The sequence below is a fragment of the Drosophila tropicalis genome, unplaced genomic scaffold (assembly GCF_018151085.1).
Source record: "Drosophila tropicalis isolate 14030-0801.00 unplaced genomic scaffold, ASM1815108v1 contig_593, whole genome shotgun sequence".
NCBI lineage: Eukaryota > Metazoa > Arthropoda > Insecta > Diptera > Drosophilidae > Drosophila > Drosophila tropicalis.
The window spans coordinates 7,466,902-7,488,628 of record NW_027173070.1 but is presented as its reverse complement, the minus strand read 5'-3'; the positions used below and the strand labels follow the sequence as shown (position 1 = coordinate 7,488,628).

Genomic DNA, 21,727 nt, shown 5'->3' with positions numbered 1-21,727 from the left:
TACATTAATGGAGCATGAATAACGTAAAGTAAACCTTTTTTCAACTGATTTATATTATCCAGATGATAAAGAGAAGAAGAGACTATTGAATGCACCACTTTTAAAAGTGTCCAAGAAGAATAGAGGCTTCAGCATATCGACCTGTTGCCCATCTCTAACATATTCGCTGCAAGGTTCGTTTACAGACTCAGATCGAGTCTGTTAGTTTAGTGGGGAGTTAACAGGGACCGTTATTTGAAACATTTGGTAACGATCAGTTTATTTTCAACAGGTGTTCAAAACGCACGCGGAGAAAACGTACCGCGCGATAGAACGGCAAATCGGTAACAATTGATTAACTAACTAACTAAACTAACAACAACTACTACAGCAAGCGAAAATTAAAACACGTGGTAATAATAATCTGTGAAGCAAGCTTGAATATTATAATTAATTAGATCCAAAAGCACAAAGTGTTAATTGTGTGCCTGTAAAATTTCAAATCTCTGTGTGCTCTTCCTTTTAGCGAACTCTACTAAGTCAGCAAATTTTGTGGATTACTTTGCTTCAGTTTTAAGCCAGTCGGACTTTAAAGCAAACGGTAAGTAAATGGAGATGGGCATCGCTATGAGTAGAGTTCGAGAGGATACAGATGCAAAAAAAAAGTATAAAAGACGTACTTAATACGTGCAGTATTTGCTCTTCGCTGCTTAATGCACTGTGTAAGCAAGGTTTGGGATTTCGTCATGTAATACGGATTCAATGGGTGGAAAAGAGATAACCATAGCAACACACAGTGAGTGTGTGTGTGCTGGTGAATGTGTGAGTCAGTGAGTGTATCTGTGTTTGCCTACCTACCTGGCTTCATATTACCTGCCATATCTGAAAGAAAAACATAATGAAATACACAAACAAAGCAGCTGTCTCTGTATCTTTATCTGTATCTGTATTTGTATCTGTTGCTGAATATACATATATCTCTCTTAATGTATCTATGTGTACAATGGGTTGACATATTAAATGTTGAACTTAAGTCGCAATTATATAAATGAATTTTCGTAAAACCGATTTTTTTTCCTCTGCTGCACTTACTTGCAGTGTGACCTAAACTCATAGATACACACACACACATATCCATTTCCACACACTAACGCAGCACACACACACACACAGATACTATTAGGTTGGAAATGCATTTGCAGGGACACTTTGGAATTTACAGAAAAGAAAAAAAAAGAGAAAGAAAACGGTTAAGTTAACTGAATGCGTTTGAAAAAAACAACGAAAAGGTAGATAAGATTACACCTGTATATGTATGTGTGAAATGTGTGCGCTTGGCTGTGTGTGTGTGTGTGTGCGGCTCTCGCTAAGTTAGCTTTAAAAAAAGGGGTTTACGAACGGGGAAAAGATGAAGTTGAAGAAAAAAACCGGTACTGCATTTAAGAAGAAGAAGAAGAGTCACCTTCATAACAAACTGAACGCTATAATGCAAAAAATACTACAACCACATCGTGTGAGTGAGAGAGCAACAAATGTTGCAGTCCTTCATATAGTTATAGTTTTAATTACAACAAATCGATCGTGATCAATGGAATATCAATCATCAGAACATGCAAATTAAATGGCTAATCTATTTTATTGATACGACTTCCTAGAAACTTTGTTCGATATGCTATGTTAATTATTCAAAATTATTAGAAATAAACAACGAAAAAATATGCCATAAATTTAAGTAAGAAAACAGACTTTACAAATACCCTGAATAAATGACAGAAAGCTAATCACACAAAACCAATTACAACTAACTAAAAGATTATCCAATAATACTTGTATTTCTTTCCTTAATTTGTTGCATGTGCCAAAGATATGGGAATGCACCTTTTTAATAGAGTATAGCCAGTCTAAGGGGTTGGGCCCGGTTTCTTGAGATGGGACTCTCTTTTCGAAAGGTTAACCTTGTTCTATGGTTCACCAAGACTTTATAGACCCCAGTCTAAGGGGTTGGGCCCGGTTCCTTGAGATTGAAAAAACATGGCACACTCTTTTCGAAAGATTGATCTTGTTCTCTGGTAGACCATGTATGAACTATAAAGGGCCTAGAGCCTAAAATAAACTTACAAAATCAATTTTAAGTTACGAGCAGATACTCTAAAGGATGTACATACGTAGGACCAATATGTTTGGTGAAATCGGAATGAATTTAAACTAAAAGTTATTTTACCATTTTCAATTAAATAAGAAACATTAAAAAGGTGAAATTACAATACTTGGTTAAAGTTGGAGAAACTCTGGTAGAATACAGTAAACAGCTGCGAAATGGCAGGAACAGAAACTCTCAAGGATTTAGTTTTGGAATATTTCACATAATTTATAATTTCTAATATACCCTCTTCATGGTTTAAGAGTATTGAAAAGAAAACCAGTTCCAATCGGTTTCATTTTGTTATTAATGTTTTTGTTTTTTAGTTTTCTATACGCTACTTGAATTCGAAATGATCATCTAAACGCTTTAGAATATTAACCACCATTTTTTTGAGGTGTGCATGCAAATTGTCAACCTGTATTGTAACTGAAAGACGAGTAGCTCACATTGTGGGCACGTGTATGTATAATACATTCTTCTCGATGTCGCCAGTTAGCCATATTATATGGCATTATCTAATCTCAACATAAGCCGACCCCAGCCAAAGAGATAAAATATAAAAAAAAAAAATAATCATAAAAATGCCAAAGCAAACATTAATATACGAGAAATGAGAATTGAGACACAGAGAGAGAGAGAGAGTAAAGTCTTGTATGGAGTTTAATGAGGTCAACAGCACTCGCCATAGTCAGAGCCAGAGCCACAGTCAGAGAGTTGGTCGTGGAGTTGGGTTGGCGTTCATGGCCCGGCTCGGTCAGACCGCCTCCCCATATAAGCTATATAAACAAATGATATTCTGAAATAGTCCAATGACTGAAGGGTATGTGTTACCATGCAAGAGAGTTCAGACTCTAAAACTCTCGGTACAGAATTATGAATGTCCATGGAGATGTTTGTTAAATACAAGTTTTTTTGTTTTTGTCGGTCGGATTTGTTTAACAATCTAACTGGGGCTTGAGAGCTCTTTTTAATGTGTAGGTAAACTCGATTAGTATGGTTTTATGTCTCTCTAGTTTTGTTTTTTTTTTTTTGTTTAAGTGTCGACACATGACAGTCATACAAAATATAAAAAATTGTTAGACTTTTAAATAGATTTTTTATGCTGTTTCAATGATGTCAGACCGCATGAAATTGCAAAGATTGAAGGGGGAGTGAGATAGAGATAGAGAGAGTGAGATATGTATACCATGTGCTGGCTTAATGCAATTTTCTGTATATAAGTAGCTTAAGCCTTTTTGCCTGCTTAATTGAGCATGAAATTTCGTTAACGTTTTACCTTAACCCTGAATCTAATCAATCAAGCCTGACTGTCCAAAACCACACACAGAAATACAAATACAGACAGTCTGCCAGAAAGAGAGAGAGAGTGGGTGAGAGTGGGTGAGTGAGTGGCCAAATTTATCAATATTTGCAAAATTAAAAAAAAAAAGAATAGTAAACGTTAGATAAAAAAAACGCACGTACATATTCACTTTTATCAATGCTGACAAGTTTCGGTTTTTTTTTTTTTTTTGCGGTTGGGTGACTCATAGGAACATGGACTCATGGTGATCCAGTTGAAAAACCATCCAAGTCATCATTTGTAATAGGTATGGAAAAGTTTTCAGAAGAAAATGTGAAATGCAAATATCAGAGAGTGCAACTTTCACACTTTTCTCCACATTTTACCATTTTTCTCTGTTTCTTTTTGCCTTGTGTTGATTTAGTGTAATGGCTGTAATAAAATCTATTTACTTTAGCCACTTGTAGCCAGTTGTGGTTAATTACAAGTTAAGTTAATTAAGCACTTAATTTTTCAAGAGCTCAATTCGAAATTCCTGTTCGCATATGTCAAGGTGTGTTTAATTTCGTGATCTACAAAAATTGCAAAATGCAAAATATATTCAAAAGTTAATTTCGTCTGAAGGAGGATATCAAAAAATTGCTGTTAAACTGATTTCAGACTTAATGAGCTAAATTTATGATTGCTTCCTTGAAGCAATTGCAATTGCTCTTTGTTTTTTTTTTCTCTCCCTCCTTCTTTTAATTGAGGAGGAAGCAGGCCATAAATAAAGATCTTGGCAATAACCGGCTCAAAAAAAACAACAACAACAACAATATTCGACGAAAGATGGGGGCGTCTCTCATTTAGCCACATCATTTATCGTTTTTTTGGGGCTCGAATTGCACTTTGAGTTTTAATTTTAGTTTGCCTGACTTGGTAAAAAATGTATGCAATTTGGTATTCAAATTAAAAGGGGCTTGGGTGGGTTTTAAGAAGCTTACAGAGGAGGACATCAAGTTGTTTGAAACTAAAGTTTATTATGCTAAGAGTATTTAGTTGTCGAATATAAACAATAGTTTTTTGTAGGTTTTCAAAGATCTAATATGTTCAAATTTAGTCTTTTTAAACCATTGCAGAGGGTACTATAAAATTGGTCAGATGTTTGTTACTTACAGAAGGAGACGTCTCCGACCCAATAGAATATATTCTTGATCAGCATGAACTGAGTCGATATAACCATGTCCGTTTGTCCGTCCGTCGGTGCGTATGCGTTTTACTCGTCTTAAGAGCTATTGGGATATTTGAGTTACTTATAACACAGGTGAGATAAAGTATGAAAATCATTAGGATCGGACCACTATATCATATGGTTTTAGAAGGAACATAGGCGAAGAAATTGGAGTATCGCCATGAGTTACAGTCAATATAATAATCGGCTCTGCTCCTAGCTATGCAAAGAGCTGTATGAGTTGAATTGATTGAAACTTTCAACATGTACAATTTTTATTGTCAAGAACTGTATATAAACGAAGTTAGCTTCTTTGATATTTTAATGCTTTTATACATAAATGTACATATACATATATTATTGTTCTTCAGTATGGATTTTGTTGGTACCTCAACTGGCTTCAGTTCACTGAAACAAATTGAAATTTTAGAATACTCTAAAATATTTGCAGTGTTCAAATATGAATATTGAACTTTAGGAGCAGAGTAATTTGGTGATGCCATTTGGTGACATTTCAATATTCATTTTACATTTCCGAATGACTTCATTGAAATAAGTGGGCACTTATTCAGATAGTTTAGGGACTAACTTCGGACTACTAAGTATTTAAGTAATTTGTATTAAATATAGACTAACTAAAGATTTGAATACATTCATGCACTCAGTTATCTAATACATACATATATGTATGTATTTGTAAGTGTCTAATAATACCTACTTTTGATAAATGCAAATTGTAGAATCTTTATAGTGTAAGGGAAATGGTTTTTAAATCTTTTTTTAATTAATTAATTAATGCACTTTATTACCCTATAAAAGTTTTATATTCCTCAGGTTATTTAATAATACTTTTTAATATCCAGAATTATGAATACTTGAATTTTAATGAATTATAAAGTATTTTTGTATACAGTAATTAATGAGAAGATTTGATAGATAACAATATTCAATAGTTGGACAGACAAAAGGATTAAACGGAATTTAAGGATCTTGTTTCTACATTGCCTTCTTTCCTCTATTGATTGAAATAATCGGTATTTTACTGTATAGGGCAAAGGATTACTGTGCTTTAGGATCTTCAAAAGTTAGTCTATATATCTCCGCCTCAGACATCTTAATAACTGGTCTAATGAAGTCAATTGCTCTAGTCGTCAGTTTTAAAGTGGGCTAGTTGCACTAATTAAAAGTCCAAGTATGCAAATAAAAAGCATTCCCATTGTATATATGAAACGACAAAAAAACAGATTGTTTTTTAGTCATGTTTTTGTTTCTGTTGATTCCACACTTTAGTGTTAATTTATTTTTCCGTTCAACTTTGCACCCGGAGACCTCGTTAAAAGGAAAACAAAGCGGAGACGCTGTCACGTATTTACCCGTAGTTATCTGTCTTAAATGCTCTAAGCCCTTTCGCACCTTGGGGCATTCAGTAATATATACTTACCAGCATTCATACATACTTATATGTACATATACATACATACATGTCTATACATTTATTTATTATTGTTCTTACCTATTATTACTGACAATCATTTGGTGGGGTTGTCTCTCAAATTGCCTGACATTATCATGATGTGCGATTTATTTATTTGTTTTTAGCCACAGAGACAATTTAAAGGTGTGGAAATGTGTTTTTTGTTTAAACCTAGTTTTTTTTTTACAGACTTCTGCATTTAATTAAAAAACTTCCATCGATCCATTTGCCGATTTCGCTGTGGCAGCACATTCCAAGTTGCACGTAGTCAGACGAATTGCCAAAGGCAAACTTCTCTGAGTCATCTGAAGAAAACGAAGAAACGAATGACGATGGATAAAAATCTCTCTCTATAAGCCAAAGTCAAGGCATTCGTTTATTTGTGTTAAATCGGCTTATGAAATGATTTTCAACATTAATGAAAATATATGAGATTTTTAGGTCACCCTATGAGATGCATTCACATTTCTTTCTCTATATTGTTGGTGGTCATCTCCCACTCCAAATATGTCACTTAGGATCGTGTCTTTCTTAAGTTTACAAAATAATTGGTTAGTAGACTCTACTTCATTTGGCTTGTCATGGCTTTTTTACTTATACATTAGTAAACAAAGTACTCAAAATACTTGAGCTTATGCAAGCATTGATTAAGGTTTTAAAGCCCTAAATCCGGGGTACTTAATAATTTACTTCCAAATTCTTAAATCAAGCTGTTCTATACTTGTTTCTGTTAACTTTGTTGTTTGACTCAACTTGATGGGTTTTTTCACCTTTCAATAGCTTTGCTTAACTAAAATTTAGTTAATATTTACAATGAGATTTGTTTGCTATTCATTTTAATTTATTTCTTTTAACTTTTTAGTCATTTGTGTAATGTATTATTAACTTTGTTACTATTACAAAATGATTTTATTTAACTTTTTAGCTAAACGACATTTTTGACAAGTATTTTGAATATTATTTTAGACTTGATCATTTATTATATTCATTGTCAATTATTCTTAACTAATTTGTTGTTATGTTCTGTCATTTGAAATAATGAAGTGTCTTAGCAAGTACATTTTGGTCATTTATAACGGGTCAATAGTTAGATAAACATATGTAGATAGTAGATATCAGTCTACCCTATTTGATTAGACTTACACGATGTAACCTAAAAGATTAATTCAGCCGCTAGGTGTCGCCAAAGTGCATATGTGGAAGATAAGTAGTACAAGATGAAAAGATTATCAAATGGGAAATAAAATGGTATTTCAAATATTTTGAGATACATAATTTTGACTCAAGAGATTGCTCCTCGCAAATGATAAACTGCATTTCATTTGTAGCAAAAAGATCACTAAAAACGTATTAAATAACTAACCAATTTAGATGATCAAACTAAATGTTTCTTCTTATATTTTCTTGAATTCAATTTGTTTACTTTACTCTTAATAATATGACAATGTATTATGCATATAAATTGAATACAAGTGCCCCCTCTACCAACAAATAGAATACGAGAATACAAGTGGTAAAAGAAAAGATAACTTTTAGTTTTACAAGACAATTAAAAGGGGGATAACCCCGTGTAAAGATTTTCCTATCTACACCCTGTATTTTAATACCTATTACCTTCTGGTTACCCAAGTTTATACTAACAATAACAACTCTTTTTAATATATAGACAAAGAGCCAATTGCAACGTAAATTGCAACGCAAATTCCCCAGTTAAGAATAAAATCTTTTTATGGCAATTTAATAACCCCATCCGATTGCACTTAAAAATCCTTAGGTTCACTCACACACACACACACACACACACGTCTGGGTGAATGTGTGTGAAGCAAAAAGTTGCCTTATCAGCAAAAGAAAGAACTTCTTGGGCCAGTGGAAATTGTAAGCCCAATTAATCACAAAATATGTGTGCACACTTGGATCATTTAACGATAAGGCATAAAAACAATATAAAAGTATCCAATTTTTGTTTATACTTGGACTAAAATGAAATGAATTTTCGTCAGCAAAAAGTGTTATTTAAGAAAACAAAACCAGACACAGACGAAAATACATTAAACAAATATTTATTTTTATGTATGTATTGCATTTTGACCGAATTCAATTGCCATTAAGCAAATAAATGACACGCTAAACAAACTTGAGGCGAAAAAAAAGTTCATTCCTTTTCATTTCATATGAGATATATGCAATTACTTATACCATATTAAGTACTTAGTCTTAAATGTCAGCCTAAACCACTTCTCCACTAGTTATTTGACTTGCTAATGCAACTGAAACTAATATAATCTATAGATAATGGCATGCGTTAAATGTCAAACTGATTAATCTGTGTTTGTTTCTTCAATTCCTATGAAATTATACACAAAGTAAGAGGGCAATCAAAAATGTTTGCTTGGAAATTTCAAATAGTTTTTACCAAGAATTTTTAGTATAGGAATATTTTTTATTTTCTTACCGGACATGGTAGCAGCTGCTACCAGTCGCAATTTTTTTGTTTTCAGCCAAAAACCTGTCTGACCATCTTTTATTTCGCTTAAAATTTTATTTTGTTTTTTACCTTTGCCAAGTTGATTCAAGCGTTTCGGTTCGGTTCTACCCCCAAGTTTTTGCTTTTGACCAAATGTCGAGCTTAAACTATTTTCTTGTAGTTACCAACCATCAAGAGAAGAAAAATTAACGTTGCAGAAATTATGACGTTCAGTTGGAAGGGGGGTTTTTTTCCTACTCTTCTTCTTCTTCTTCTTTTGTAATTGGATATGTCAAGCAGCTGAAAATCGCTTCGAAGGAACAGGCTAAAATGAAATGAAAGAGTATCATAAATTAGATCATTCCATAACTCGTGATGCTAATGAAACGTCAATAATAAAATGAGAGATTAAGTCGTGATTTCAAGGTGCTGAATAAAATAATGAAATCGAGTTTATTTTGTTGACATGAATTGAAATCGACCATAATGTCAATGGATCGACACAAAGTGAGAAAGAGATAGAGAGAGAGAGAGAGGTGTCCAGTTCCGTTTCATTTCGTGTCTGGATAAAATGTTTCTCTATATTTTCTACTTCCTTCACCCACGAATCACATGATATCAAAATACCCTTCAATCAGAATGCGGGTATATAAGGCAGGTGAAATGTTCAGTTGTTAAATTAGCTCATGAAATTTTAGATAGATTAAAAATGAATATCTGAGATTCCTAAAATGTAAACAATAGCTAAAAGGAAAAAGGGTTTAAGGGTTGATTTGAACGCCAGATGTCGCCAGCATGTTCTGTTCTCTATGTAAACTCCACATTTCAGCATTCTTCAATCTTAGGGTATCTTCTAGTCGTTCTCTTAGTTTATTATTTATAAAAATCTTGTATTTTATTATTGATCTTAAGACAGAGTCAAGGCAAAATATACCTGAGTTTATAATCGGTTTTGAAGGGTCGTTCGGTCATTAGTCTCACCTTGTGTCTGTGTGTGTGTCAATGAGTGAGCTTGTGTGTGTGTGAGTGGGGAATTTATTCCCCAACATTCCTGTGAACGAGAAAAACTCCTAAACCACACGTTTGTACAGAGCAGCACACCTAGTTTCCAATTTCCGAAATCGACTGCGCCCATTTGAAATATATTTATATATATATATTTTGTTTTTGACATTTTTCAATGGGTCTCTCAGTTGGTTATCAGAAATTATAGGGGAATGGCTTGCATAGATTTCCAATCGACGGGAGAGAGAGAAAGAGGAAAATCAATGAAAATTTTTACAAAACACTGGGCATCCGATGACATTTGATAGTTTTTGTTTTCTTTTCCCCCATTTCACTGACATAAACGTTGCGTTTCTGGTTTCGTTTGATTTATGAGTTAGTTTTTAAAGGTTATTGGGCAAAAGATCATTAGAAATTGATCTAGAATATTTTAAGATCGAAAGATGAATGTGTTGTATTAGTATTTGTCTCTATCTCAGTCTCTCTCTCTCTTTAAGAGGTTGAATCCTAATGTTAGTAAAACTAACATTAACTATGATGAATTAAAGTTGACTCAGAGATTTCCGTCTGACAAAACTGATTTGCATACATGTACAAGTATGGCCAGTGCCAGATATTTACCGGTTTTCACTTTGTCTATATGTCTATAAACTATGTATATACATACATACATATGTATGTACATATGTATCTATCGTTGCAATGGCACAAATGGAATTAATTATGGTATCATGGCGGCGCCTGGGCCTAGGCCTGGGCCTAGGCCTGGGCCTCAGCTTTAACTCAAGTCTTTTGGCGACAAAAAGCGGCTGGAAAAAAAACAAAATCTCTTCGTGACTCGTTGAAATGTTGGCTTTAAGAGCCCAAAAAGAAATCTATACATATGCATATAAACATCTATGTGTATATGTATGTATGTACATATGTATGTACCTAAACACGTTTAATGCGGGTCTGGGGGCTTTGCAGTTTTCCCTTGCACTCAATGACGACAACGACAGAGACGACGACGTCGACCCGACACCCACACACAACTTTTTGTTGGTCTGGTCGGTCTGGACCAGAAAAAGCGATTTCATGGATAGCAGATAAGTGTCTGACGCCGTTGACTCTCTGACTCTGACTCTGTCGGTATGTCTAATTAAATATCTCTATGTATATAGGCAAAGATACATATATGGTCATAGATAAATGCGAAATTACTGCGCATTTGCATTTGGCCACAAAACGTTAACCGAATTTCTATATACTCTACGACTCTTTCATTCATTAGTTTATTTTGGAAACTCTAGGGCATAGAGAAATCGATCATCATTATGATGATGATCATGGAGGTCTCTAGTGGAAAGAACGCCTCTTTGGACTATTGTTTAAGAGCTCTTCTCTTTGTTTACCAATCAACACACACACACACACATTCATTGCGCCATTACTATATAAACTCGACCTGCTGCTTGCCAGTTAACTTAACTGAAGTTTCATATTATTTGCTGTGTGGTTTGTTTTTTTGCCATGGACAAACATAGGCGGTATCTACCATAGGGAATTGTCGAGCTTAATTTGACTTAGCTGAGAGATGTAAAAGTAAATGGAATTGAACAATATTCAGATAGAAAAAAAGACATTCAATAAAAGACACTTTTGACATTCTCAAATTGATTCCCAAACAGACAAACCCATAAAATTGAAAAATCTTTTTCAAAAAACCTGCCATGAATAATGGAGTAAAAAACTTAACAATCCAGTTGGCTCTTTAGTATGCCAATCCTCAAATCAAACCGTGCACACAGCATTCACATCTCGTTCAAAAAGTTTTAAATTTAACAATTGATTTAATTTTTTACCATATTTGCATTGCACATTTACTTTTTTTTTGTTTTTGCCTTCTCCTCATTAGTCAGAAAAAAAAACACACATACTCACTCACTCACATATGTTTATTTTCTGGAAAGTGGGAAGTACAAAACGGAATTGAGGAACCCAAAAAAAAAAGTGCAAAAAAGAAAGAGAGAAAAAGGTTATTACCTTTGGTTAAACTTTGAGTAACTTGAAATGACAAAAAATACCTAAGAATCATGGCTGTAGGTGACTTTATCAACCGGACAACAGAGTCATAACTGATAAGGTAAACATTTCCCGGAAAAAAACAACGTAACAAAACACTAGATAGAAACCGAAGCTATGTATATGAAAAGTTTCTTCATCGAAATTAACGAATTTCAAATGATGTCAACTGGAGAGCAAAAGGCGTTAAATAAGCGTGTCAATAGTCACAACAAAATGAAATAAACAAATTGGTATTGTTGTTAGTCAGTTAATTCGCAAAATAGAAGAATAACTACCCGATGAGTATATAGCCCTGAAATACAGAGTATGTGTGTGTGTGCGTGTGCGTGTATAGGTTGATTTAATAAAAAAATTTGTTCTGTTTTGTCAACTTATCTTTGGGGTGATAAGATAAGAATCTATACCATGATTGGGGGAGGTTGTTTCGACATACTTATTCCTGCAACTTGGCAATTGAATTAGGTTTTCAACTTTTCATTTTCATCATCTTACAGTTTGCTCTACTCTTAAGCCTTTTCGCTGGAATGGGTCGCCGCCAGTTGGGACTGGTGTTGCTGCTTTTGGTGTGTCTGGAGGCCAGTTGGGCCCTCACACCAAGCGGCAAGCCTGCTATTCACTTAATACATGATGATTTGTTGGACAATGAGTTGTCGTCGGGTGAGGAGGATGTGCTTAAGCATGGCATTAAAATATCCACACCCAAGATAATCACCAAGAAAACGGTGAAGGAACAAACTGCAACCACTCCCGCCAAGCCACAGGTTGTCAGTGATGAGACATTCAAGGATCTGCTGGAGGCATCCAAGCATAGTTTGGCCCTGGCCGAGGATCCAAGGTTCAATAAAATGTTGCCCGATCGTCTGAAGAATGAGACATTGGCAAGCAGTAAGAATACTACCAGCAGCAGCACCGATTCGAACTATGAATACGATGAGTATAACTATGATGATGACTACAACTATGATAATGCCGATGAAGATTTGGATATTGACGATTCCAAGGAGACAACCACCATAACGAGTGTGAAGGCCAAGGGCAAGAAGAACATCAAGTCGACCAGCAAGACGACGACCACAGCAGTGCCCAAATTGCAGGCCATCGAAGAGAGCACTTCAGTCAAATCCAAGGTAAGTTTGTCTTAATAAACGAATCCTTTTTTGGAGTGACTTTATTCCCTTTTTGTTTTGATCAGGTCAAGAATACCATTGACAACGACAACGACTCTGACTACGAAATACAGAACTACGATGACGAAGATGGTGATGATGATGATGACGACGACGACGATGATGATGACGATGATGATAATGACAACGATGACAATATTCCTCTTTCCCGTGGTGACTTAACCGATGATGAGCAAGTGGTCTTTAGCGAAAATGTGCCCTGCCCCAGATATTGTGTGTGCTCCAGGAATGTCAACAGTTACCTGGTGGCCACTTGCAGCAGGTAAACTTATCTACCAAAAATAAAGTATTCAGCAGGTTTCTAACAGTTTTTTTTTTCTAATTTGATAGATTGGATTCGGGTCAGCAGAAATTCGGATCAGATATTACCGATTTGGTGGTGACAAATGTCGGTCCCAAATATCCCATACTCTTGGGTCCCAAATTCTTCCATCAGTTGGGTCTGAAAACGGTTTCGTCCATTAAGATTGCCAACTGCACCATTGAGTATATGCATCCAGAGGCATTCCATGGTCTGGAGGAGTTGTATGCTGTCAATCTGACAGATGTCGGCTTGGCCATTATCAATCCGAATACTTTTACTCAGAATAAGAAGCTACGCATGTTGACCATATCCGGCAACGATTTGAGCGTAATGTCGACTCTGGAGTACCTGCTCAAATCGTCGACCATTGAGGAATTGGATATATCGCGTAACAATTTGATGGAACTGAATCCAACAGCCTTCAAGCATCTTAGCAACATTGTGTACATTAATTTGGCACAGAATGCCTTGCAAAAGATACCCGAAAAGGTATTCGATTCGGTGACAACAATTGAGGAACTGGATCTGTCGTATAATGCCCTCAAGGAATTGCCCAAGGGCATATTCAATCGCACCAAGTCGTTGTCGATTCTGCATTTGAAGTATAATTCATTTGTCGGGGATTTGCATTTCGGTATGAAAGAGTTGCAGCAATTGGACTTGAGTTTCAATGTCATTGTCCAGGTGCATCATAGCATGTTCGATAAAATGCCCGGTCTGACCAATTTGAATTTGCGTGGAAATGGTATTGTCAAAATCTCACCCGATTCGTTCTTGACGCTTAAGAATCTGCGACACATTGACTTGTCCATCAACGAGCTGGAGCAGGTGTCGAGCATGTTGTTCTTCAAGAACTCTGAATTGGATGTGATACGTCTGAACGATAATCCTCGTCTGAGTCAATTGCCCACCGATGGTTTCATCAGCTATAATGGCGACTTTACTGCATACTTTTTGGACATTTCAAACTGTGCCATTGGTGCTTTGGGTCACAACACCTTCTCAACCATGCCCCATTTGACCACATTGAAGTTGGCCTGGAATAATATTAATAATTTGCCACGCGAGACATTCGCCAGTCTGAGGAAATTGGTTGATTTGGATTTGAGTAACAATTTGATCAGCAAATTGGATGAATTAATATTCATGGAGAACAATGAGTTGTCGAAGCTGAATCTGGCTGGTAATCCTTTGGTGAAACTGTCCATGCGGATCTTCCTTCCCCTGCAACAGTTGAAGTCTCTTGATGTGAATGATTGTGAGTTGACTTCCTTGTTGTCGGACAGGCAATTCGGAAAGGGTTACAAGGTCTTCGATACTCTGCGTTCTTTCAATGCCTCTGGCAATTTGATAAGACATATTTCCAAGGAGGATGTCCAGAGTTTCAAGAACTTGCGTTCCCTGGATCTAAACAAGAATCCTTTGGACTGCACAGCCGATTTCCAGGACTTTATTAGCTATGTCTCGCTGGACACTAAGATTATGCCCAAGAGAATGCCAGTGCTGGCCAATTTGGAAGATGATGAGGCAACCATCATTGAATTGGAGACACGCACTCAGGCAAGTTGGGCTCAATTGGCCCACAAAGTGTGCGACAACAAGGAGAAGAAGTTGGAGCTGCAACTTGAAGAGGGTGAGAAGAAATTGGATGAAGATGAGAAACTTCTCAGTGTCCTGGACAAGAGCGTGTTGGATAAGAGCAGGTTGAGCAGCATGCAGAAGATCATGAAGGGATCCTCAGCCACTGAGGATGCCAAGCAAAAGGTGACCGAGAGTGCCGAAGAGGATTCCAATCATGGTGGTGAGCAGACTGAGGATGACTACAATAGCGAGGAGGACGATGATGATGACGAGGATGATGATGATAGTGATGATGACGATGAAGATGAGGATGCCGTTCCAGATAGCCATGAAAAGCAGGCTAACAATAACGATTTGGAAACCAAATTGATTTTCCAACTCAAGGATCATGGCGTTAAAGTGGAGGAAATTGATTTGTCCAAGGAGACAACTAACAAGAAACTTCAAGGTGAGATAGATCACTTAACTTGGTTAGAAGTTTCCTCAAACTTGTTAATCTTTTCAGATAAATTGCGTGGCGACAGCGACGAAGAGGACTCTAATGAACAGGACGAAGAGGAGATCATAATTGAACGCGGTCGCATCTACTACTCGGGCTACCGGTTCATGTTCCCCATCATCATTGTGGTCACCTGCCTGTTGATTATTCTCCTCGGCATTGCCAAGGTGGTCAGCATGGTGCTGCGCAAGCGTGGCGAACGTTATCGCATGGCTCTGTTGGCCTCCAAAAACTCATTTGTCTATCAGAAGCTCAGCGAGGATATTGTCAAGCCGCAGCCCAGCAAGGAACCCAAACAGCCAAAGGTCCATCGATATGCGCCCATCAATCAGGTTTAGGATGCAGATGCTGAAGTGTCGTAGGAGCAGGAGTTTTGCGCTGTTTTTCTAATTTATAAGTTTTATTCATAGTAAGGAAACGAAACGAACTAAAAAATTCTTTTGCACACAAACACACATACACACACACGCATACACAGATAGAGAGAGATAGAGAAAGATCGAGAGAGAGAACCGGTGCGGCGGTTATTGATATAAAGGAAATCCAGCCATCCAACCACCCACCGTGACAAGTATTACAAAAGAAATCTGCGAAATACTGAGAAGAAACCACACTAAATCCCCCCCCCGTTCCCTTAAAAACAAAACATTAAATATATAGCAAATAATTGTCGTCGCCTTTGTTGTACTTAAAAACAATTCTAAAAAAGAAAAACTCAACAAAATGATATCTCGTACCACTTTTTATTAACGATCATTCGATTATTTAGTGCCATGTTGCCAAAAAACAAAAAAGTGTAAAGTCAAAAAAAAAAAAAAAAAAAAAAAAAAAAACAAACCGATCGAGTCAGATAAAAGTGAGAACTAGAGAAGATATATACATTATATAGAGGGGTTTTTTCTTGAATGGAACTGGATCTGTGTCTGATTTAAAATCTTTTGCCTTGGATTAAAGAGAGTGGAAAAAATATTAATGATAAATACAAAAAAAAAAAAAACAAAAAACACACACTATTTTTTAAGTAACCACTGATTTCTTATGAACAATCAATTAAATACTATATACACAATACTATATTGTATTTGACTCGGTAAAAAACAAAACCATATAGCTACTATTCCGAAACAAGATTGAAGAAAGAGAAAATTTATTTTTTAACCAAAAGTACATTCTTATAATCCGGTTTAATAAACTTTAATTACAATTATTTATAATTCTCTTCGATTGGAATTTATTTACATATCGGTTCATTGATTGATTGATCGAATTGTTTATCTAAATGCAACCTGCTGAAAGCTTTCCCCATCAAGATCCGTTAGTTAGTGAACTTTTTTTCTTCGACCCATTAAGCTGTGCAGGTAAGTCAGAGGAAAAAATGGTTTTTGACATTATTTTTAATAAACCACCATGGAATTCTCATAAAGTTGGGCTAAATGCTCATGGGTTTGAGGGCGAGGTGCCAATTTGGTGATCCTCTCCTGGGGCAGGGCTCCCTCAACTAGTTTGGGTACATCGCTGCTCGAGAAGCCCAATTCACGGAGGCCATTTTCAATGCCCGCCTTTTGCATATAGCCACGCACAGTGTCCGCCAAAAGCCGTCCGGCATCAGAGACCTTTACACCTTTGATCTCCGCGCCCAAGAGCTGGGCAGCCTCCAAATGGCGCTCAGGGCAGGCGGGTGCAGTGAACTCAAACACAGCCGGAGCACTTATGACCACCGAAAGACCATGGGGAATGATTGCATGATCTTTGTCATAGCCAGCGGGCTTGTAATTTCTGACATTGCCAGAAATCGGGTACGACAATCCATGGCAGAGATGGACTCCAGCATTACCAAAGCCCACGCCAGCCATGGTCGATGCCAAATGCATTTGAGTGCGTGCCTTCACATTATCCGGCTGATAGATGGCATCTATAAAGTGTTTGCGTATCTCTTCCAAGGCAAATCGAGCCCAGACATCCGATACAGGATTTCTGCCCTGATAAGTAGGACGCAGACTAGGATCACTTGGTGCTGGGCCACGTTCGCGATAGTCCACAGCTGTAAAGCTTTCCAAAGCATGACAGAAGACATCAAACCCGGCAAAGGCCATGACACGCTCCGGTTGACTTAACGTGTGCAAAGGATCAATGATAGCTTTTGAAAAGGAAGTAACGAAAGATCTTTAAACCACACTTGAGATTGAGGAACTTCTTACCCAAAGTAGGCTTGAGATATTTGCTGGATATTCCAGTCTTGCAATGCAAACGCTTATAATCAAATATGGCCACTCCAGTGGTCTCTGATCCTGTGCCCGAAGTCGTTGGCATGGCAAACAATGGTTTAAGCTGAACTGAAATCTGTTTAATGAGATTTTTATATATGTTTAGAGAGAGTTTGATCAGTTTCTATCCGCTCACCTCTTTGGCCTTGCCAATTGGAGCATTGACATAGTCCAGGAACTCTGCCTGAGGATCACTGCAATACAAATTGGCAGCTTTTGCTGTATCAATTGATGATCCTCCTACAAGTGAAAGAAAGAATCAAATTTCCAATAATCTATTTCTCCATCAATTCTAAGTCTTCACCTCCAATGGCTAGAAAGGCATCGAAATTATTTTTTCGTGCAAATTCCGCCGCATGCCAGAAGCTTTCATCTGTGGGCTCCACTCGTGTCTCATCGTACACTTCATATTGAATGCCATGGCGGACCAGTGAGTCCAGGGCCACTTTAACCGAGGGCAGTTTGATCACATTCTTATCTGACACCAGACAAACCTTTTTGGCTCCTCGATTGCGTAAATCGGCGCCGACTTCGGCACTTACCCCCGGTCCAAAGCGCACTGTAGAAGCAGACATCTGTCCAAAGATAACAAGAGATTAGAGTCATCATTAGATTGGACTTTACCCCCAAACTCACCTCAAAGGCATACTCTTTTTTGCCTGTCTGGCTGGCTATCGTCGAGGATCCATAACCCTGTGAGTGGGCGGGGCACTTACACCTACAAATTAATATCATCAAAATCAAGAATCAATTTAAATTGATTAACTTAACATTAAAATTCTTACGAATTGTTTACGATCGTATTGATCAAACCTAAAACATTCTTCCGCGACATCCTCAACAGGTGTTTCTTGTTGTCTTTGCGATTGGTATATTATGAATTGTTTGGTATACTTCCACGATCTTGTTGTTATCTGCAAAATTTCAAACTGTTAACTTACAGTTATTACCTAAAGTGTCGTGCCAGAGCAATTCTAAATTATTTCTCATTATAAAATTTAATTTTTTTCTCCTTTTTTAATTGTTTACTTTGTCACTTGATGGTCAATTGAGAAACTCTTGGTATTCCTATCACATTTTCATTGTATTTATTTTACCTCAATTTCTTATTAATGCTCAGAAATGATGCTGTTAAATAACATTTTCATTGTACAGTGAGTCTCAGTGTAAATCGTACCACCATTATATTTAATTATCTTGTTCCTAAGGAATACATATATTTTATAGACAATTTTAGCCAAAGTTATGAGGTTTCGAAAGATGATGATGCTTATGGATCTTTATCCCACCCTCTTTAGTAAAACTTATTTAAAGTTAGTGATTAAAATAAACTTTGAGGCCTCTTCTGATGAAGATTATTTAATTTAAATTCCAAGAAGGTCATCTGCTAGTTAGATTTAATTCAATTTCTTTCATTTGTAGTTTCAACCAATTCACAATGTGCGACTATCAACGCGAATACTCTTTTGTCTTTGAGGATTCCTGCTGTGAGAGCGGCGATGTCTCCATGATTATATTGGACAATGGCTTTGAGTCCATGTGGCAGCAAATCGGAGAAGAATTGAGATACGAACAGGAAATGAGTGATCTGGGCCAACTTTTTCAGCACACAATGCGTTTAAGCCCGCAAATACAAATGGAACAAATGGAGTGGAAGTTCTAACAATAAGACTAACAAAACAAACAAAACAAACGCACTAGGAGAAGAACTTGTGATATTCTTTGAGAGTTAGTTATAAGAGATATTAATTAATCTATGTATTTATTTATTTATATTATTTTTTTATTGGAATTTTGTCAATTGCCAGCCAATTGAATTTCGTTTTCCTTGGGGTCAAACTCTAATATTTTCAAATTGTCCGTTTTCGAATGTTTATTCTTGTGGTTAAGCAAAAAATATCGTTAATTTAATGTATTATGTAAAGAATTTTCGATGTTAATTGTATATTGATAATTAAGAAAAGTTTAAGGGAAATATTTCAATACTCGATTTTGTATTATGTTTACAATCTGATGATGTCGAAACTAAATCATTCGAATAATGTTAAAAATTCAGTTGGTAATAAACTTTCGCTGGGTTGAATGAGAGAGAAAAATTGATTGTTTTCCCACATTTAATTCGATTCAATTATCATTGTTTTCGTTCTCGATTGCAATGTCAATTATCTAAATGTATGTCCGCCCATATTTATCACCAAGATTTACAACTCAATTTCGTTTGTTGAAACGATAAACGATATTGACAGCTATTCCCTCATTTGGACATATAAAAAGGGGTTGCTGCAATCGAGTCAACAACATAAACGTCCGACATTTGGCTATAACAACACGTCAACGGCAACGCAAAACAATGAAGTGGTTCAATTTGTTTCTAATTTTTGGAGTTTTGGCCATGATTGGCAGTCTGGGCACTTTGACAGCTGCCGAACCGCAACCCAACCCAGAGCCCAAGGGTCGTCCACATACAACACGTCGTCCGCGACAGGATAACGAGGATAATGTCAAACGACGCTAGCAACATTCCCATTGTTGTTGTTTTTGAGTTGTTATTCGTTTCGCGGCACCTTGGAAAAAGTTTCCCACAACCAACGGAAAAAAAAAGGATTTTATTTTTGATCATCTTGGTTTATTTTGTCATTCGTAGTTTCTAGAGTTAAATTGGTCTGCTTAATAAATATATATATATATATATATAATCTTCACCTTGCTGAGTCGAGTGAATCCTAATGCGTTTCTTGGATGATTGAGAGAGGGGTAAGCAGGAGGAGAAGGAGGCAGGCTTTCTATTGTGTAGTTGTAATCTTTGGTAGTATTGGATGGAGGGACTTTCAGGGGGGGGATTGTGCATATATTAATATACATTTAAATAGTTTTATATATATATATATTAAATACTAGGCAAACATTTACAATTTACTTTTTTTTTTTTATTTGGTTTTCCTTTGTTTTTCTTTTTTGTTTTATCAAATTGGTATTAATTCAATAGTTTTCATTTGGCTTAGCTACGTGTTTTTGTTACGTTTCATTTTGTTTTGATTACAAAATTAATTTCAATTTATCTAAATTGCAAATTTGTGTATCTGTGTGAGTCTGTGTGTGTGGAAAGAAGAGAATTTATGTTAGCCATAATTCAACATTGTCGCCACAAATCAATTTAAAGCTAAACTTTACAATTATTTATTATACTTATAAACATATATTTAATTAAGCTAATAAATGTGTGTGTGTGTGTGTCGGTGTGTGTGTGTGTGTATTAGGGAGGGGGAGAAATAAATCTCATTATTAATACTAGAATATATGTTTAGATTACTTGTAGATCGATCTTCTTATACAACTCTGATTTTTTATACTGATTTGATCATATATATGAGATATATATACATATATAATATATATATATAATCTTTAGTAAATATCTTAAGGTGGGTCATGTGTTCAAAATATAATAATCATAATAATAATAGTAAGTATGTATGTATGTTTGTATGTTTCTTTGTATGTATTTAATTGAATGCATTAGGGTTTAGAGCGGTTGGGAGAATGGTGGGGGGAGGGGAAAATTCGCAGCCATTTTTGATTGATCTGATCGATCTAGATAGTTTAGTTGGCTATATATTTTGTTTGTTTATTTGTTGTATGTTTATGATTATGATGATTGCTGATAAATCTCTTTGGTTACATTTATTGCAGTTCATTCAGGTGAATCCGATGAGCCCGATATGCCCCCCAGACTGCCACCAGCCCCCATGCTGCGTGTGGTTGCTCCGCCTATGTCGCTGATACTTTTCACACGTCGACGATTCTGTTGCTCATAGTGACTGGAATGACCATCGCTGCCCATCATCATGGCACTTGTGTCGAGCATGTGACTACTGCCCACGGGCGGGGCACTCACCCGATGACCAGGCGGACCATAATTACCACTCAGACCACCCGAAATTGGAGGCGGTGGTGGCGCCGTTGTGGGTGGTGGGAAGAAGTGATGCTGTTGCTGCTGTTGTTGTTGCTGTTGCTGTTGCTGATGATACGAATGCATATGCTGTGGTCCTATGGTAGCGTATATTCCTCCACCGCCCCCACCCCCGCCGCCGCCACCGCCCTCACTGCTGCTATACGAGGGCGTTGGGCTGGTGGAGTTCCCAAAGGAACTGCGATCCCCGGTGCGATGGGATTTGGATTGAGTGTTGAACCGAAAGGCTTTTGAAAGAGAGCTCTGCAAGGCAAACCCAATAAAGAAAATTAATTTAATTAAATTTCAATTTAGT

General features: G+C 36.5%; 5 protein-coding genes across 13 annotated transcripts in view; 3 read left to right on the top strand and 2 right to left on the bottom strand.

The window, feature by feature from the left end:
• The first annotated feature begins 256 nt into the window (after positions 1-256).
• Positions 257-16,412, top strand: Gp150 (glycoprotein 150). 3 transcript variants are annotated; one of them, XM_068292047.1, is made up of 6 exons: positions 257-392; positions 506-580; positions 12,122-12,754; positions 12,820-13,076; positions 13,145-15,147; positions 15,205-16,412. In XM_068292047.1, exons 3-6 carry the CDS (start codon positions 12,152-12,154, stop codon positions 15,534-15,536), a joined length of 3,195 nt encoding a protein of 1,064 aa, XP_068148148.1. In that variant the 5' UTR covers positions 257-392; positions 506-580; positions 12,122-12,151; the 3' UTR covers positions 15,537-16,412. The 3 variants fall into 3 exon arrangements, with proteins under 3 accessions (XP_068148148.1, XP_068148149.1, XP_068148150.1); XM_068292048.1 differs by having other exon boundaries at positions 280-323; XM_068292049.1 differs by lacking the exon at positions 257-392 and having other exon boundaries at positions 430-580.
• On the bottom strand, positions 16,311-18,510 carry T3dh (Type III alcohol dehydrogenase). 2 transcript variants are annotated; one of them, XM_068292052.1, is made up of 7 exons: positions 18,492-18,510; positions 18,248-18,376; positions 18,099-18,180; positions 17,767-18,037; positions 17,599-17,702; positions 17,397-17,538; positions 16,311-17,335 (listed from the first exon to the last, which is right to left on the bottom strand). In XM_068292052.1, exons 2-7 carry the CDS (start codon positions 18,295-18,297, stop codon positions 16,593-16,595), a joined length of 1,392 nt encoding a protein of 463 aa, XP_068148153.1. In that variant the 5' UTR covers positions 18,298-18,376; positions 18,492-18,510; the 3' UTR covers positions 16,311-16,592. The 2 variants fall into 2 exon arrangements, with proteins under 2 accessions (XP_068148153.1, XP_068148152.1); XM_068292051.1 differs by lacking the exon at positions 18,492-18,510 and having other exon boundaries at positions 18,248-18,447.
• Positions 16,473-19,558, top strand: pgc (polar granule component). The gene is made up of 2 exons (XM_068292053.1): positions 16,473-16,556; positions 18,885-19,558. The coding sequence occupies exon 2, from the start codon at positions 18,901-18,903 to the stop codon at positions 19,123-19,125; it is 225 nt and encodes a 74-aa protein (XP_068148154.1). The 5' UTR covers positions 16,473-16,556; positions 18,885-18,900; the 3' UTR covers positions 19,126-19,558.
• A 217-nt stretch (positions 19,559-19,775) lies between these two features.
• Positions 19,776-20,183, top strand: LOC137576552 (uncharacterized). The gene has a single exon (XM_068289744.1). The coding sequence runs from the start codon at positions 19,813-19,815 to the stop codon at positions 19,975-19,977; it is 165 nt and encodes a 54-aa protein (XP_068145845.1). The 5' UTR covers positions 19,776-19,812; the 3' UTR covers positions 19,978-20,183.
• A 432-nt stretch (positions 20,184-20,615) lies between these two features.
• Positions 20,616-21,727, bottom strand: part of Liprin-gamma (liprin protein kazrin) — a 54,106-nt gene continuing 52,994 nt past the window's right edge. For all 6 annotated transcript variants that reach the window (XM_068289735.1, XM_068289738.1, XM_068289740.1 and 3 more), the window contains one exon: positions 20,616-21,675. In XM_068289735.1, the coding sequence (XP_068145836.1) occupies positions 21,154-21,675 (522 nt within the window). In that variant the 3' untranslated portion in view covers positions 20,616-21,153. The remainder of the gene's footprint in view (positions 21,676-21,727) is intronic.

Excerpts from the sequence above, each read along its gene's own strand:
- Gp150 (XM_068292047.1), top strand. The coding sequence starts at position 12,152 with ATGGGTCGCCGCCAGTTGGGACTGGTGTTGCTGCTTTTGGTGTGTCTG. Across the intron at positions 13,077-13,144 it reads CTGGTGGCCACTTGCAGCAG|ATTGGATTCGGGTCAGCAGA; the intron begins GTAAACTTATCT and ends CTAATTTGATAG. Across the intron at positions 15,148-15,204 it reads AACTAACAAGAAACTTCAAG|ATAAATTGCGTGGCGACAGC; the intron begins GTGAGATAGATC and ends TAATCTTTTCAG.
- T3dh (XM_068292052.1), bottom strand. The coding sequence starts at position 18,297 with ATGTCGCGGAAGAATGTTTTAGGTTTGATCAATACGATCGTAAACAAT. Across the intron at positions 17,703-17,766 it reads TGCCTTTCTAGCCATTGGAG|GAGGATCATCAATTGATACA; the intron begins GTGAAGACTTAG and ends TTTCACTTGTAG. Across the intron at positions 17,539-17,598 it reads CAATTGGCAAGGCCAAAGAG|ATTTCAGTTCAGCTTAAACC; the intron begins GTGAGCGGATAG and ends CTCATTAAACAG.
- pgc (XM_068292053.1), top strand. The coding sequence starts at position 18,901 with ATGTGCGACTATCAACGCGAATACTCTTTTGTCTTTGAGGATTCCTGC.
- LOC137576552 (XM_068289744.1), top strand. The coding sequence starts at position 19,813 with ATGAAGTGGTTCAATTTGTTTCTAATTTTTGGAGTTTTGGCCATGATT.